Source organism: Fistularia commersonii, chromosome 10, assembly GCF_037954325.1.
Source record: "Fistularia commersonii isolate RoL2024-O1a breed Wild chromosome 10, RoL_Fcom_v1.0, whole genome shotgun sequence".
Taxonomy (NCBI): domain Eukaryota; kingdom Metazoa; phylum Chordata; class Actinopteri; order Syngnathiformes; family Fistulariidae; genus Fistularia; species Fistularia commersonii.
In genome coordinates this window covers 14,667,908-14,685,916 of record NC_141293.1, presented here as the reverse complement: position 1 = coordinate 14,685,916, position 18,009 = coordinate 14,667,908, and the positions used below count along the sequence as shown (strand labels likewise).

At 52.6% G+C, this 18,009-nt stretch overlaps 3 protein-coding genes across 3 annotated transcripts; all 3 read right to left on the bottom strand.

The window, feature by feature from the left end:
- Window positions 1-6: 6 nt before the first annotated feature.
- atp2c1 (ATPase secretory pathway Ca2+ transporting 1) lies at window positions 7-9,684 on the bottom strand. Its single transcript, XM_086153939.1, has 27 exons — window positions 9,489-9,684; window positions 7,394-7,489; window positions 7,113-7,229; window positions 6,458-6,547; window positions 6,322-6,357; window positions 6,029-6,090; window positions 5,856-5,964; window positions 5,626-5,781; window positions 5,480-5,548; window positions 5,313-5,388; window positions 5,113-5,179; window positions 4,724-4,848; window positions 4,545-4,642; window positions 4,328-4,423; window positions 4,160-4,249; window positions 3,407-3,511; window positions 3,138-3,294; window positions 2,883-3,053; window positions 2,604-2,701; window positions 2,463-2,513; window positions 2,110-2,276; window positions 1,963-2,031; window positions 1,740-1,856; window positions 1,515-1,662; window positions 1,312-1,407; window positions 1,066-1,207; window positions 7-925 (listed from the first exon to the last, which is right to left on the bottom strand). Exons 1-27 carry the CDS (start codon window positions 9,510-9,512, stop codon window positions 804-806), a joined length of 2,754 nt encoding a protein of 917 aa, XP_086010065.1. The 5' UTR covers window positions 9,513-9,684; the 3' UTR covers window positions 7-803.
- Window positions 9,685-10,120: 436 nt separating this feature from the next.
- On the bottom strand, window positions 10,121-12,339 carry LOC147230513 (uncharacterized). Its single transcript, XM_086154449.1, has 3 exons — window positions 12,247-12,339; window positions 11,598-11,742; window positions 10,121-11,526 (listed from the first exon to the last, which is right to left on the bottom strand). The coding sequence occupies exons 1-3, from the start codon at window positions 12,287-12,289 to the stop codon at window positions 11,196-11,198; spliced, it is 519 nt and encodes a 172-aa protein (XP_086010575.1). The 5' UTR covers window positions 12,290-12,339; the 3' UTR covers window positions 10,121-11,195.
- Window positions 12,289-16,951, bottom strand: LOC147230512 (single-strand DNA endonuclease ASTE1-like). The gene is made up of 5 exons (XM_086154437.1): window positions 16,825-16,951; window positions 13,382-14,196; window positions 12,848-13,144; window positions 12,404-12,448; window positions 12,289-12,354 (listed from the first exon to the last, which is right to left on the bottom strand). The coding sequence occupies exons 1-5, from the start codon at window positions 16,949-16,951 to the stop codon at window positions 12,289-12,291; spliced, it is 1,350 nt and encodes a 449-aa protein (XP_086010563.1).
- Window positions 16,952-18,009: the final 1,058 nt, after the last annotated feature.

Here is an 18,009-nt window from a genome sequence, read left to right as displayed (position 1 = left end):
CACAGCTTCAGTTATAAAACATTTATTTCACGTACAAAGCAGTCGACTGGGTTGGAGGAGCTCCTAAAAACAGGTGAGGAGACGCTGCTCTTTAATGGAGGAGAAAACAGCAAAAACAAGATCGATTTTAAAAAAGCAGAGACAGATTGGTTTAAATTATCTTAAGAAAATAAGATTCCCGTCCCCCGGTTCCCCGTTTGTCAGGACAGGTTTCGCACAGAATAGGTTGCCGGCGTTCATCTTAATCCTTCGCCATCTTCAGGGCACTGATTGTTCTCTCATCTCCACCTGGAAGTGAAGCCTGACGGTCAGACCTCTGCAGCTCTCCGCCTGCGGAAAGATACCTGTGCGAACGGCCGCGGCGTGGCTGTCGTTAGCGTTAGCCTGGCGCCCTGAAGAGGCCGCCTCGTCCTCGCAGAAGCTCCGTCCTTTCCCCTCAGATAGTTTCCATAAATTAGAAGAGAAGCGCGAAGTCAGGAGGTGAAGAAGAGACAACTGGCCACTAGGAGGCGGAGGAGGAGGAGGAAGAGGGGGAGAATCCAGGCCGGACCGGAGTTCCTCCGCTGCTACCTCTGGCCCCGTGACATCAGGGGTAATAAAAAAAGCAAAGCTCAGTAGTGGTCACGGCAAGGCGGACCTGGCCGGTGGGAGGGGGCGGGGCTAAAGCGGACGGCGGCCGTCTCGTCAGGTGGGTTTGACGGGTGTGCCGACAGGAGCGCCCGCCAGAAGTCCCCGGCAGTTCATCGGTCCTCGGGCCTCCTCTTCCTCCTCCCGCCCAGGGAGGGAAGGTGAGAAGGACGGGGTCATACCTCGTGGAAGCGGTCGGTGGGGGAGGGCCTCTCGGCCCCTCGCCATCGCTCCACCATCTTGATGGCCTCCGACACGATGCAGACGGACGAGGTCAGCGCCAGCAGGAACAGTAGATCTGAGGGAGGGAGACTAGAGTCGGCGTCAGCAGGAAGGACAGAGATAGCTGCTGTTGTGTGGCTCATCTGAAGAAGGTCCGAGGACCTCCTCCGACGGTCGGGTGTGTGTTTTGTCTGGGAGTCTGAGGCGGTTCCTCACCCAGAACACTGAGGCTTTCAGTCTGGAAGATGTTCTGCAAGGGGGGGAAGTAGATGACCAGCAGCTGCCCCATGATTGAGGCCAGGACGGCGAAGCAGAAGGTCCGGTTGCTGCACAGACCCATCTCGTGGACCATCCTTGTCTTTACACACACACATATACACACACACACACACGCTGTGACTGAGAGGGGCCGAGTACGGTGGAGGGGTCTGATGACATCACTGGCAGGCTGCGTGAGCTCACCTGGGAGCGGGAGCTCAGGGCGTTGAACATGTCGAAGAAGACGAAGCAGGTGAAGGTCATGGTGGTGTCCCGGGGCGTGATGACATTGTCTTGCAGCTAGAAGACAGACACATCCACAGGTGAGGTTCTGCTGCTCTCCCAAGTGGCTTGAAGCAGAGGCCATCCTCGGGATGTCCGTCCTCCGTCCGGCGGTGAGGACACACCTCTCTCCAGAAGACGAAGAGCGTCCCGCAGACGATGATGAGTGCAGACACCAGCACCTTGACAATCAGGCTGCGGGTGATGATGCTGTCTCTCACGTTGCGAGGTGGCTTTCGGATCACGTCCCGGTCCACAGGCTCCACCCCCAGACTGAAAACACACAAACACACGGAAAGGTCAACAGATTGGCCCTCGGTCTCAGCGCATTGAGGCCCGGCCAGCAGCACCTCTGGGCAGGAGGCCCGTCCATGATGATGTTGATCCACAGGATCTGCATGGCGTTGAGAGGGTTGGGGAAGTTCATCAGTGTGGCCAGGGAGATCAGAGTCAGCGCCGCAATGCTCCTGGAGGCCAGGAAAGAGCCGGAGAGGGGATTAACGGCGCCGGTCATCGGCTTGGGGTGCCCGCAGTCGGCCATTTGGAGCGTATCCCGCCACGCCTAAAACTCACGTGCTGAGCTGGAAGCGGACGAAGTTCTTAATGTTGTTGTAGATTCCCTTCCCCTCTTCGATGGCTGACCTGTGGGCAGAGGACACGGTCACATGTGGAGACGGCCTGCCGCCTTTGAGCACCGCCCACCGCCGGGCCGCCACTCACATGATGGTCCTGAAGTCGTCGTCCACCAGGATCATGTCGGCCGCCTCCTTACAGACATCGGTCCCCGTCTGGCCCATGGCCACGCCGATGTCAGCCGCCTTCAGGGCCACGGCGTCATTCACCCCGTCCCCCGTCATGGCCACCACCGCGCCAAGGTTCTGGAGGGACTGGGGGCGGAGAGATGACGCAGATTACATGAGTGTAACAGAGGTCATTTCAAAGACACGATCAATGAAAACACGTGGAGGGACTGAGTGGACCGAGATCCTGGAGGAGGACCTTCTCACTAGCATTCACTACACAAAAGCTGTGAGGTCTTCTGAATGAGAGCTGGTGTAGAATCAGAGTGAGACCTTGACGATCTTCAGCTTGTGTCGAGGACTGGCCCGATAGAACACGGAGACCTGTGATCACACACACAAACACACACAAGGTCACACAGCTGCAGGACACACACAGCTGAGAGATGTCAAGTGCGGGGTTGTGTTTCTGACCCGTGACACCACATGGGACAGCTGCTGAAGGTCCATATGGTCCACCTCGTCCCCAGACAAACACTGGCAGCCTTTGGAGTTCAGACCCAGACGGCTGGCTGCAGACATACACACAGACAAACACACACACAGGTGAACAGGGATTACCGTAAAGCCTAGCATACAAGCGCCTGAGGTCCTGCTGAGCTGCAGAGGGGTGGCCACAGGAGGCGCTGTTGCCAAATCTCAGCCAAGGTGAGGAGGCTAATGGCTGATCTTTGCGAACTTCCCGCTGCTCACCGATGGACACGGCCGTCTCCTGCGAGTCGCCGGTGATCATCTTGATGGCGACGCCAGAGCCAATGAGCGTGGCCACCGCCTCCTTGACCCCTGACCTGGGCGGGTCGATGATCCCCACCAACCCCAGGAAGGTCAGGTTGCCCATCTCTGGCCCCGAGGCAAAGGCCAGCACTGTGGGGGGGAAGGGGGTGTCAGTGACCGTCTGAGGTGGTCAACAGAAGAGTCGTGGTCCTCTCCAGGAGTCAAGAACCTCACCTCGGAGGCCGGCGCTGCCCATGTAGCTGATCTGCTGCTGGTAGAGCTCCACCTGCTGGAGGCTCAGGGGCAGCGCAGTTCCTCTGCTGTTGTAGCTGCTGCAGAAACGGATGACTTGCTCGAAAGCTCCTTTCAGGAAGTACACCCCCGGCTTGTCCTGAAACACACACACACACACACAATCAGAGTTCCCTTCATTGTGTGTGTGTGTGTGTGTGTGTGTGTGTATATGTGTGCACGTGGGGTGGAGTTCAGATCATGTAACCCACCTGCTGAGTACGATGGACACAGCGGACGGACATCCACTTCTTCTCAGACATGAAGGGATGTTCCTCCAGACGCACATACTCCTGCTGCAGGCCCTCCAGCCCCACCTGCACCCACACGCACACACACACTTGATTAGACACAGCTTGAGGATCTTTAATCAGCCAGTCAATAGAAGATCAGGTCACTGTCCTACTGCTGGTTCACTTAACCCCAGGCTTCTCAATTATTTTCTGTTACCCGCCCTCTAGGAAGACGAAAACATTTGTGTCACCCCACTCTCCACCGCAACTAAAAACAGTATCATGTCTGCCAGATTGTTATATGTACAACTCTAAACAACATTGTATCCTTATTAACATTAAAGAAAAAAATATAGATCAACTTCCAACAAAGAATAACTTAATTAAAGCGCCAAGTGCTAGATACGCTTCATCATATTCCCTTGTCTTAAGTTTCGGGTGACTTTCGTTTGTCTCATTATCTCCGTCTCACCGCCTTTCTTATCCATCCCTGTTAAATATTTTTCCTTGGTGTCTCTTGAGGGTTTGCTCACTGCACATCATATTTCCTGCTTTGTGCTGTGTGTGTGTGTGCACATGCTCAGTACAAAAAAAAAGGAATATACACTATAGAGTTAATACTACACCATGAGCATGCATCCCCCCGGCATTGCCCCATTATTTGAGATGCAATGAGTTAACCATACTATGTGTGTGTGTGTGTGTGTGTGTGTGTGTGTGTGTGTGTGAGACCTTCATGGCGAGGGCGATGAGAGCTCCCTCCGTGGGTCGCCCCAGCAGTGTCTGGTTCCTGATGACCGAGTCATTACACACACAGCCCACCTGAAACCACAAACACATTTATGGTGAAGACCAGGTGTCCGCAGCAGCCGCTCAGTAGAAGTCCAGAAGGTTCCTCACCTCCACAACCTTGCTGATAGAAGGGCAGGAGAAGCCGTGCACCACCTCTCCGTCTAGCAGCACCTCTCCTGCTCCATTGTAGCCCACGCCGGTCACCTGGTTCCACAGCAACATCCGTCTCAAACCACCCTTCAGACCTTCAGAGAACTTGCTACTGCTGTTTTACAGATGGATGAGCGTGGGTGTTTGTGTGTGTGTGTGTGTGTCTGCTTCATACCTCGGCATGCAGGCCGTCTGACGTGAACACTTGAGTGACCGTCATCTCGTTCTTGGTCAGTGTTCCCGTCTTGTCGGAGCAGATCACGTTACAACAGCCTGTCAGATGGAGAAGCACAGCTGTCTCACACACACACGCTCATACACACTCACACACACACGCTCAGAAAATGTGGTCACCTAGAGTCTCCACAATGGGTAACTTCTTGACAATGGCATTCTTCTTCACCATCCTCATCACGCCCAGTGCCAGTGTCACGGTCACCACGATGGGAAGCCCCTCGGGAATGGCCGCCACCGCCAAGCTGCGGGGAGGGGCATATTGGGGGGGCCAGAGGGGGGTCACCCATCTTTAGGACCAACTTATACACAAGTAAGAGATATCTGAAGACGGGAAGACATGCTGAGACACATGAACTGAAAACATTCATTCACGTGACACACATAGGGATCAAAGGTCAATCAGTGTGTACTCATCAAAAACACTGCCTGATAAGAAGTTTAGCTGCATGCTTAATCATTCACTGACACACAAACACACACACACACACACACACTCCTGACAGTACCTGACCCCGATGGTGAACATGTCCAGGATCCTCTTCCCCTGCAGCCATCCCACCACCATGATGACCCCTGACCCACACACAACACACAATCATCAGGCAAGAGTGTGTGTGGTTGACCAATGATTTAGAAGGTGTGTGTGTGTGTGTGTGTGTCAGATCAATCATGAAGAAGTGTGTGCAGTAATGTGTGTGTGTCAGACCTATGATACAGAAGGAGTAGAGGGAGAGCTGCTTCCCCAGGAGGTCCATGCTCTTCTGCAGGGGCGTCTTTGGAGCCTTTGGACAGACAGACTGTGTGTCAGGGCTCTCACACACACACACACATAAGCGCGCGCGCACGCACACGCACAGCAGAAGCATGCTGTACCTCCTCTGCTTGCATCATTTTGAAGACCTCCCCGAACTCGGAGCTCTCTCCAGTTCCAATGACGATGCCCTGAGCAGGACAGACAGACGTGTGAGAGACAGACTGGCAGCTGTGCAGGGCGACAGGACGTGGCATTCATGGGGTACCTTGGCCTTCCCGCAGCGGACCAGCGTCCCCATGAAGGCGATGTTGCCGCGGGAGGCGATGTCCCCGTTGGAGGACGGGGACTGGGGAGCCGTGGACTTGGAGCAGGGGGCAGTCTCCCCCGTCAGGCTGGACTCGTCCACAGACAGGTCGGTGGCCTGGAGGAGGGGGGAGGAAGGTCAGGGGGACCCAGAGGTCTCCCCTGGTTCTACGCGAGGCGAGGGAATGTTACCTCGAAGAGGCGAAGGTCTGCGGGGACGCGCTCCCCCACGGACAGGCACACCGTGTCCCCGGGGACCAGCTCCCGGGCCAGCAGCTGCTCCAGCTTCCCCTCACGGACACTGGGGGCGAGAGAGAGCTCAGCAGCTGAAACACCCACAGAAGAAGAGGTGGAGGCACACTCACCAGTGACACTGAGGAGGTACCAGCTTCCCCAGCTCCTCCAGAGACTTCTCAGACCGGTACTCCTGGAAATGCGCGCACACACACACAGGTCAACACAACATACTGCATACTCACAAACATTACATACTCCGTGCAAACACACACACACACACACACACACACACACACACACACACACACACACACACAGAGAGGTGGTGGGGCAGCTGCAGTCCTGCAGCAGTGTCTCCGGGGCAAGCCGCCAGCCAATCAGAGCCAGCCCCAGTCTGAGGTCACAGGGTCATGTGACTCACCTGGACGAAGGCAACCGTCACCACGATGATGATGGCCTGAGGGAGACACGGGGTCAGTTGGAATCTCTGAGAAGAACCGATCGTTCGAGGGCAACTCAGCTCCTCCTCGGAGCTGGAGAAGGAGCAGCGGACTCACCACAGTGATGCTAATGGCGTCGTCAAACTGGTGCATGAGGATGCTGATGACAGCCGACGCCAGCAGCAGCAGGATGAGGGGATCCTTGAACTGGACCGGAGAGGAGGCGTTTGTCAGACCGGCCAATCACAGGCCTCACACACACCAAACACAATACACTGCCTGCACACACTGCAATACCACTACACACTGCGCTACCAGTACACACTGAGCCTGTACTCCTACTGGGAACCAGTGCATGCTGCACTACTAGTATATGCTGCAGTTTCACACACTACACTAGCAGTACACACTGCAATACCAGTACAAACTGAGCCTGTACTCCTACTGAGTAGGAGTACACACTGCGGTACCAGCACTGCTACACTGACTAAAAAGTTCTGGTGCTGCAGTATGTACTAATACTGTGTACCAGTCCAGGATTAAGTGTGTACTCCTACTGTTCCTAATAGTTCTGGTACTGCGGTACATATTCATTCTGTGTACAAGTACAGGATGTAGTGCATACTCCTCTTGAAGTACCAGCTATATCTCCAGCAGGGGAACGACCGTGTTAAGCCAGAACCTTGGCCCGTGTAAGCAGGTACTGTTCACTGGGGCCTGGGGGGGTCAGGGCCCGCTGGGGCCTGCTGCTCATCCGTCGCCCTGCGCTCACCTGGCAGATGTACTTCCTCCATAGAGGCTCCTCCTCGCTGATGTCGAACTCATTCCAGCCATGATAGTTCCTCCTGCGGCCCACCTCTCCTCGGGTCAGACCCTGCTGCAGGTCGGCCTGCAACACACACACACACACACACACACACAGACAAATACACAAAAATGAGAGAGTTGTTATTTGAAGTGAATTTTCTGTGAATGCTGGTGTTAAAATGCAGCTTGTGTGTAAGTGTGAAGGAGGCCCAGGTGTGTGTGTGGCGGGGGGGAGGGAGGTCGTACCTGCAGAACACACACCACCTCGTTGACAGGCAGTTCACTGGCTTTTTTGGAGGTTAAAACGGGCACCATGTTGTCATCGTCACTGTAGGCCTGTCTCTGGGAAAGACAAACACGCATACAGACAGACAATCATTTGCATTGAGGTCAGTGAATTCCTTGTAGCCACAGACGACAGCGTGCCAACCGGATCGACAGGTTCGCTGTTTTGTCAAACCTCTCGAAGAATCGCCAAGGTATCTCCATGAACACTGGCAGATTCTCCACATTTCACAACTGTTCCCTTCGGCTGCTCGCACACGCCCATGCGCGCGCACACACGCACACACAGACAGACACACATACTCGTGTCCCAAGACCATCCTGCCCTTAGAGGTGAACGTCTGGTTTGTGACGATGTGACCTGAACTGAACCTTCACCTGAACTGCTGGAGACAGACGTGAGGAGAGGAAGGAGGAGACACCCCCTTGACGTGTTGCAGATGCCCAATTGCGGACCTGAGCACCGGGCGCTAACACTCCACGGCTACTAGCTAGATTAGAGTGGCTCGCGCACACACACACACACACACACACACACACACACACACACACACACACACACACACACACACACACACATACACACAAAGGATTGAGTGATTAGACTGGATTAGTTGTGGATTCTGGAGTCAAACTCCGGCCCCTATAGGATGGGAGGACTCCCCCGACCACAGGAAGTCAATCTCCCTTGACAGGAAGTGAGTGTGATCAAGCAGTGGATTTGTCAGGCGCTGCATTTGGACCCAAAGTTCTCCACTGACACAGAGGATTAAGAAAACAACCCCCGCCCCCAGACGTCACGTGACCCTCTTCACCGAGGGAAGCTCCGAGGAGAGACGTCCAGGTGGGTAACCAGACCAGCACAGCCTGTCGGAGAGCAGCCAGCAGAACGCCAGTGGGAAGGTTCATGTTTCAGATGTTTTCCACCATGCACGGATGTCTCCTCCGAGGTTGCGTGTCTTCTCCGAGGCCCGGGTGTTTCCACCGAGGCTCAGAGACTTTGAACCTGGAAGCTGTAAACCCTCCTCCAACCACATGTATCCAGCCGGATAACCAGGGCGGTTGAAAAGGTCCGGGAGGGTGGAGTCCACAGTGGCTCCACCTTTAGACCAGCTGGACTGGACTTGGCGAAGGAGCGGAGGACAGACTGCTGACATGAAGAATGAGAAACATCTAAAGTCAGCAGACCTCCGAGGTGCAGCCTGAAGTTCAGGTTGAGGTGCTTTTCAGACGGACCTCAGGCCCGTCCCTGGATCCAGGAGAACCTGTGGTCACATCCAGCCAGGTCATTTGAAGAAGACCAGCTCCTTCACCTGTCAGGCAGCCTCCTTCAGAAAATCCAATCCACCTCCATCTTCAAGTCCCCTGCGTGTGTGTGTGTGTGTGTGTGTGTGTGTGTGTGTGTGTGTGTGTGTGTGTGTGTGTGTGCTTTCCCCGTTGCCCTGGAGGTCTTCCGAGATGGCTCATCCCGGAGCTCGCCGAAATGTTTGGATGGAGTTCTCGAGAATTCTTCGGCGACCTGCTCCACTTACTGCGGGGTTATTATGGGATGTCGCCTTTATTTTGAAGGTCCAGGAGCTCCGCGGCTCTGTTGCCAGGTCCTCCGGGAGGACAGCGGCTGTTCGTCTCCGGTATGTTCCAGGTCTCCCCTCCTCCCTTCCCGGTGTGTCCCGTTTCCCGGTGAACCGGACGGCCCTCGGCGGCCTTCCGTCCCACCGCTCCGCGCGTGTAGCTAGCTAGCCTTCCGACCGCCGGACAGCTAGCAGGACCCGGAAGGACGCGCCGGGCCGCCGCGGCCGGATTGGCCGGACGACGACATCCGGCCACGGTGACCCCTCCAGCACTGGCGACGGCTCGACGCCCCCCGGGCGGCTCGCTATCTCAGCCGCCGTCCGCCCCCCTTTGCGGCCGGTTGACCGCCTCCGGCTCCGGAGCGTCGGCGTCGAGTGGGTCGTCGCTACCCCGCCCGCCCAGCTGCCTGCCTGCGTGTTTGCCTGCCTGCTTCCCGCTCCGCCGGGAGCCGCCGGTCCTCGCCGGTCACCGGGGCGAAACTCACCAAAGGCTCCCGGTTCTTCAGCATCTTCCGTGAAGTCCCGCCGAGGAGCGCCGCTCGCTGACAGCGCCGAGTCCACCATGTCACATGAATCAAACGGCACACTTCCGGTCGGGTCTTTCAAAATAAAAGCAGAGACCGGAAGTCACCTTCTTACCTTTTTTTCCAAATCCCACATCTTCTCAAATGAAGTGTCGGCGAGTGGACTCGGCAGGAAAATAAAATACAAAATGAAAACACAAATGCAGAAAAAGTGAAATGGTGTGGTTCAATGTGTGGAGAATGATCCAGATGGATGTGTGTGTGAAGGCCCATTTCTCCAGCCATTGATCAAAATAAAGCATCCGCTTTACGCGATGCTTTTATTTTGAAATTGGAGCGCCACTTCCTGCGCTTTCTCCATGCCAGAAAGTTCCGTCTGGCCTGCACAAAGATCGTATTAAGAGAAGATGATCAACGCTGAGGATTTCCGCGGTGCGCCTCACCCACAAAGAAATCCTGGCTCCTTTGTATGGAAGGATATAGCTATCATCATTCATTTTAAAACCCATTAACAGAATGCTTTTTCATTTTCAGAGCGTGGCAGCATATTTTTACTCAAAACTGAAATGAGTAATAAGTCATTCAATGTGCATTTCAATTTCCCTTTTCAGGACGATCATTCTATGACATAATACAGGTTAAAAAAAATACATTTAAGATTTCATAAAAGTGTCAGGGGTACTATGTGATAGAAGACTATCAGCCAGAATAAAAGGAAAGATGGACAAGACAGTGGTGAGACCAGCGATGATGTATGGAGTAGAAACTGTTACAATGACCAAAAGACAGCAGGCAGAACTAGAGGTTGCAGAGATGAAGATGTTGAGGTTCTCTTTAGGAGTGACCAGGATGGATAGGATCAGGAATGAGTCTATCAGAGGGACGGCACATGTTAGATGTTTTGGAGAGAAGGTCAGAGAAGCCAGACTGAGATGGTTCGGTCACATACAGAGGAGGGATAGTGAATATATTGGTAGACAGATGCTGGAATTGGAGCTGCCAGGCAAGCGATCTCGAGGAAGACCAAAGAGGAGATTTATAGACGTAGTGAGAGAGGATATGAAGGTAGTTGGTGTGAGAGAGGAGGATACAGAGAATAGGGTTAGATGGAGAACGTTGACTCATTGTGGCGACCCCTGAAGGGAAAAGCCGAAAGAAGAAGAAGAAGGCATTTAAGGATTTCATATTTAAAATATACCCTGGCAAATTGTGATGAGATTACAATTAGACATTATCATATTTGCAAATGAATGGGCAATAGCAGTAATGGCTTTTCATTTTCAGAATGTGGCAGCGTATTCTGATATATACAGTGACTAGAATGAGTGCTAAGTGATCAGAACCACTCTCTCATTTTCTGGCCAATCGCTCAAAAATGGATCAAATTCGGTTAGGATTGAAAATCTCAAGGGCCAGCAGAGTGAGTTCAGAGGCCAAGCTTCTTGGCGGCTCGCTTGGGCCCAAGAATCCAACACAATCAGCTGTTTATTCCCTCGCTGATCGCTAATACCTGTTAGCATGTCACTCATGCAAATCTTACAATTATTGAACCAAATAGAATTGTAGAAAACCTCTGAATGTGATGCTGACAGACCTGAGCAGATTGTAAAAAGCTGAGCTGAACACTTGATATACCAGCAAATTTAGCCATGTTAAAACTTAGTCTGTTTACCAGGGCAAGAGGACCTGCTTCCTGTCCTTCTTGTATCGCATCTTGAACTGCGGCTGGGGGTCCCCCGGCCAGTCCCCCCCTCCTTCAGCCTCCTCACTCATCTCCGCCTCAAACTCAGATTGCAGCTGCCTGAACTTGTGGCTGACGGGATCCAGGGGTTGAGACTTTCTCGAGGGAGGCTGAGTCTTGGTGGAGGGAACCGGACACGCTTGGCGTTGGACGACGGCCAGCAGGGCGTCGAAGTGGTCGACAGCGTCGGGGTTGTTCTTCAGAAAGTCCTTGGGGGTCCTGCGGACCAGAAAGCACATCATCGCCCCCTCGAAGCACCTGGAGCAGAAGGTCAAAGGTCACACTCGTACAGCCAGACTCCCCTGCCCTCCTGGCTGCGGCGGGCTCACCGGGCCACCTGCGGCTCCTCCAGCGGCTTCAGCAGCAGCTGGTTGAAGTGGAGGCTCTCCAACAGGCAGGACTGCCACTGGTTGATGGCGTGGCGCACGTGCTTATTCAGCCCGGGACACTCCAAACAATGTTGGTCCCAATCGGCTACAGAGGACAGCAAAACACACATTTGATACTGACCCGCTCATTCATCTGACGCCCTCGGATGAATCACTAATGTATATATGACCATGAATGAGGTCCTGGGTTCACTGTGAGTCGCTTTGGTTAAAAGCGACCACAAATGACTAATGTAATGTAAAATCCTAATACGTTTCTGTGTCTGTATGAGTCTGTGTGCGTGTGACTGTGTGTGTCTAAGTCTTTGTGTGTTTCTGTGTGTGTGTGTGTGTGTGTGTGTGTCTGTTTGTCAGTCTTTGTATGTGTGCATGTGTGTTTCTGTGTCTGTGTGTGAGTCTGTGTGCATGTGTGTCATTCAGTCTGTGTGTGAGTGTGTGCGTGTCTGTCAGTCTGTGTGCATGTGTGTCAGTCAGCCGTGTGGTCTGTGTGTGGGTGCTTATGTAGGTGTGTTAGTCAATATGTGTGTGTGTGTGAGTGCCCCCCCGTACACACACACACACACACACACACACACACACACACACACACCAGGATGCTTTCCAGGATGCGTGTACATGTAGATGACCATCATCAGCAAGGCATGGAGCAGGTCCGTAGAGGGCTGTGTATGTTGGTACCAGAAGCAGGTCGCAGCCACTAGGAGGCGCAGCTGAGCGGGCAGCGGCTCCAGGCACTTGGGGGGCACCTGCAGAGCGTCCAGGAGCACCTGCAGCCGCTTGCTAACACACACCTGGAGACAGGAGCACGGCAGCGGTCAGGGAGGCCGGGGGGGCAGAAGCATCACCAGGGGGTTCCAGGGGTTCTCAGGTAGTCTTAGGGTATTATTTCCTGTGCATCGTGTATTTGCAAGTGTATTTGCAGTCCCTATGTCCTCTATTGTAAGTCGCTTTGGATAAAAGCGTCTGCCAAATGCAATGTAATGTAATGTAATGTCTTCGGTTCAGAGGTTAAGAAGTTCTAAGGTTCTGAGGCTCCGGGTGTCTGGGGTTTCAGGTTACTGAGGTTCTGAGGCTCTGGGGCGGTTCTGAGGCCCCATATTCTGATTATCTTATGAGTGCGGTGAAGAACTGAGATCTTCCCCGAGGGTTGACTTCCAGGAGCTGCTGTCAGGTGGTCTCCATCTGCTCACCTGGTTCAGTGTCCTCAGCCTGAGATGCTGACCACTGGAGGTCCTCCGGGACTCAACCATGACGGACTTCAGACAGGAGCCTCCCGTCTCCAGCTCCTTGACTTGGCCCCCCTCGGGGCCAAACAGGAGCCCGTACATCACTTGGCGCAGGGGCCTGGAGATCAGGTGAGGGCAGGGCTGGTCTCTGTGGGCCACCATGATGCGGAGGCTGATAATTTGCAGCCGCAGCACGTCCAAGAATCGGCTTGTGAGCCGGGCCTCAGTCATAAGGAGCTGCATCCAGTCTGGGACCAGGACCTTGTTGGACAGAAGACACCACGGTTACCGGGCAGCGGACATGGCGGATACATAGCTCTGTTAGGACGGACAGACTAATGGACTTTCCGATGTCCGAACCCTGACCAACGGCAGCTCTGGGGGGGCGGAGCTGTCAAGTGGAGCAGTGGAAGATACAAAAAACAACCGAGGAGGAGGACACAGGTGACCCAGACCTCCCGCTCTGGAGGGACGCCTGGTGGTAAAGGGTGACATTACATGATCTGGAGGGAGTGAAGGAGCGATTCCCCTCAGGAAGAAGCTCTCCAGGGAGGAAGGGGGGAGCTGGTACTCCTTCATGCTCAGCATCCAGGAATGCTTCAGGGCCTCCCGCTGCTCCGCAGTCAGCTCATCTCCCATCAGTGCCATCACCTTCTCCAGGACCTCCTCAGGAATCAGGTCCCTCAACCAGTAGAGCAGCCCCACCAGGAGGTCATTCTTGGCGCAGTTAGTTGGGGCGCTCTTGCGCCAGATTTGGGCCAGCGTCTTGCGTTCAACCTTGACATAGTCGTTCCCGGCCAATGATGCGAAGGCAGGCAGGAGTTGCTTCTGGATCTTGAAGAGGATGCAGAGGTTATTGATGTTGTACCGTTTACAGGGGATAAAGCTGCTTGCCGTCACCCAGCAGAAGTGTGAGATGGGCAGGAAACCCCCCGGGAGGTCGTAGATGAAGAAGTCGCTGTCGTTCGAGAGGACCGGGCAGGACCACCTCTGGGCCAGGGCGGCGATCTCCCGGTCCGCCTCGTCAAAGGTCATGGCCACCGGCACTTCGAGCCGCTGCAGTGTCTGGACAAAGACTTCACTCGCCAGCAGGGGGAGCAGGTTGCCGTTGTCTCCGCCAAGCGCCATCTTGTTGGCCACCACATGTCTCTCCTCAGTTCTCTGAACGATGGTATCCATCTTCTTCAGCGTGATGTCCAATCCCCCGTCCATCACCACGTAGGGCAAGATCTTGCAGCCACGGAGGGTATCGACAAACTTCTCCATCAGCGCTTCATAGCCCTCATACTCCCCCCCGTGGTTCTGGTCCAGACCTGGTGGAACACACCAGAGAAGAGATTGTACTCAGGGGACACAGACTCTTGTTGTGGAGCAGGAGGAGCGAGAGAAGCAGGAGGAGCGAGAGGAAGAAGAAGAAAGAAGAATGTCTACGGGAAATGTGGAAGGCTTCTGACTTGGTTTTCTTTTAAAATTTAAATCCCCAAATTATAATGGGCTAAATCAAACAACTGTCATTGACCAGACTTCTTCTACACTCTGGGGTTTAGATGATACATCTGCAGCAGTGGTCTGATCAGGTAGGCAGACAGAGACAACCTTCAGCTAACCTTTGCCAGCCCCGACAGCAGCCATTCATCAATAGGTAGAACTCGCACTGTGGTGGGACTGGTATTCCTGAGTAGATTTCCGGAAGCTTTTCGGCAAGAGCCGGAGCAGCTCACGGCTGACTGTGAGGCGACGGGGATCAAGCTTGGCACCTCCAAATCCAAGAGCACGGTTCCCAGACGGAAATGGGTGGAGTGCCCACTGTGGGTTCGGGAGGAGGTCCTGCCCCGAGTGGAGCAATTCAGGTATCTTGGGGTCTTGTTCACAAGTGAGGGAAGGATGGAACAGGAGATGGACAGGTGGATCAGTGAAGCGTCAGCAGTGACGTGACTGCCCCGGTCTGTCCTGGTGAAGAGGGAGCTGACCCAAAAAGCAAAGCTCTCAATTTACCAGTGGATCTCCGTTCCTGCCCTCACCTGTGGGTCGTGACGGAAAGAACAAGGTCATAGATCCATGTGGCTGAAATGAGGTTTCTCCTCAGGGTGGCCACGCTCTCCCTTGGAGATAGGGTGAAGACCTCAGCCATACAGAAGGGGCTCAGAGTAGAGTCGCTGCTCTGCCATGTGGAGAGGACTCAGACGGTGAAACGGGCATAACCAAGTAAGAGGAGGCCCTGGGAAACACCAGGACATGCTGGAGCGACTATGCGAGATCCCCCAGAGGAGCTGGACCAGGTGGCAAGGGAGAGGGAGGTCTGGGCTTCTCTGCTGCCTTCTCTTCTCCCACATAAGCGGAAGAAGATAGATGGATGGATAGATTTCACTTTTTATGGAAAATAAGCATTTGGGGGGGGGGGGGGGGGCATCCGGGGTATTGTGTTCTGTATCCTCGGCTCATGTGATTGGCTCACCTCCCAGGAGCAGCAGGCATTCAGCATCTCACCTTGTCCATTTCACATTGATCTGAGATTGCTGCTTGTAGTGTTACTCTCCAAGGGCGCATTTGTGACAATTGTATAGGAAGTGTTTATAAAAGTATGGGAAGGTTAATAAGAGAGTGGGGAGGGCCATAAAACTTATATATATATATATATATATATATATATATATATATATACACACATACATATATATATATATATCTATTCAACCTCTAGAGGAGATCTGCTTGGAGGAATGGGCCAAAATACCAGCGAGAGTGTGTGGAAACCTTGTGTAAATTTACCGAAAATGTTTGACCTCTGTCATTGCCAACAAAGGGTATATAACAAAGTAATGCGATGAACTTCTGTTATTGACCAAATACTTATTTTCCACCATCATTTGCAAATCAATTCTTTAAAATCAGACAATGTGATATTCTAGATTTTTTTTCCTCATTCTGTCCGTCATAGTTGAAGTGTACCAATGATGAAAATTACAGGCCTCTCTCATCTTTTTAAGCGCGCACACATGCCAAAGAGCAGGAGATAGGACGTGAAGTGAACAAACCCTCAAGAGACACCATGAAAAATATTTAACAGGTGGGAGATGAGGAATGGCCGGTGTGTTTACTGTGTCTAAAAATGCTGGCAGCATGAAGCCAAATAAATGAAGGTGACACCCAGACGTTACACCCCTACTATGCCGATAAGCCACTCGAGTTATTTCAGCGAAAAGGTGTCGAATATTCCCAACAATCATCCCGCTTTGTCAAAGCTACTTCAGTAAACCAACGAGCACTGTTGCGTTAATGAATGGTAATATAATTATTCTTCGTTGCAAGTTGGTATATGTTTCTTTCTTTCTTTAATGTTGATAAGGATACAATGCTGTGCAGAGGAGAACATATAACAATTTTATAGACATAAGATACTATCTGGGGCGGCGTGGCGCAGGATGTAGAGCAATCGCCATGGGAACCAAACTTTCCTGGTCTGATTCCCGGCTCCTCCTGGTGTGTCGAAGTGCTGTTGAGCAAAACACTGAACCCTAACTGGTGGACGGCAGCCTACCGCTCATGGTTCATCCCTGATGGGTTAATTGCATAGAACGAATTTACGCCAAGGGGATTAATTAATTAAAAAGAATCATTTATAGTTTCAGCGAATGAATTGATGAACCAACAAAGTAGCCGAGGTACGGATAAATTAATGTTTTAAGAAATAAAAGAATGCATTCATGAGTTCGTCGGTGGACGGATTCATTCATGTTTCAGTTAATGAAGGGATGAATTAAATGTTGCAGTCAGTGAATGGGTAATTTCCTCTTTTATTCATTACATAGATGATCGATTGTAACAGGATTACTAGAATATGTCAGTCCAAAGGGGACTGCTGCTCTGTTAGAGGCCGTGATTTCAAGCATGCATCAAGCGATCATATGATCGACAATGACGGTTACGGTCCCCGGTCCTACCGGACTCGTTGTAGAGAACGTGCTTCAGGTTGTCGCCATCGATCAGGAGCCGCTCGCCCCTGAAGTGCACGTCCCGGAGGAGCTCCGGGTGCGAGTTGACCATCTTGGTCAGCCCTCTAACCCCCATGTCGGTGGGGAGTTGGAGGTGAAACTGAGGTTGCAGGTGGTGGAGACGAAGGCGTAGGGCTCTGATCGGAATCCTTCGTTTCACTTAACTTTCACTTTCCGAACGTCATATGTCCTGTGACGCGTCCCGCCCAGAGACGGAGCCGGGCGGGACCGAACGGAGCCGCGGGCGTCCCGGTAAGACCGGGACTGCGTGGTGCACTTAAGGGCCCCGGGGGGTTCACCCACCGGCGCCCCGCTTCTCCAAAAACAGCTGGGAATAATCATCTGTGCATCTGGCAGTTTGATCTGAGGAAGGGAGGGCCAAGCTGTGAGGAGAGGAAGAAGATTTTTGACTTTTTAGAAGTACACTTTATGCTATTAACGGCCGTGATCACAAAAACCATTAATGTAGCCAAATAGAAGTCAGCGAAGAGGATTGTCCTGAGCTTTGGCCCAGAAAACCTCTTCAGATTCCCTGTGGCCTTGTTGAAGGAGACTGTCATGGGATTTTATTTATTCTTTTTTTGTGAAATTATGCTTCTGTGTCAAACGATTCTTATTATCTAAACCAGCATCTATACTCTCAGTGGAGACTCACATGGGAAGAGGAATCAAGAAATCAAAAAGGTTGCATGTATTCAGAACAAGGTGTGGTCCGCTGGATCAACTGTGGATTGACTGATGCAATGTGCCCTTCAAGAAGAATCACCACCTCTTTATGCATAAAAATTCAGTCCCGCCATGTGTTCTTGGTATTCTGCTGCAGATTACTCTGTACTCTGTGAGGCTTGTACATTTTGGGGCCTCAAAAATAAACATCCAAAAACCATTCTGACCATTCTTTGTTATTCACCAACTTTCTTAAAGATGCCTCCAAAAAATTTCCACAACAAGACTTTTAGCCTTGACCTTGCACTTCCTCAAGGCCCCAGCGTCCATTTTTAAGTCCAGAATTCAATACATCCCTCCCAGTTCAATAAATTGCCAGTTTTGCTTCCCCAATTTAAGAGATGGCATCTAAATGTGTTGTTTTTTGGAATTTGACCCCACAGAGTCACCCTTCTGCTCTCTGGAAGT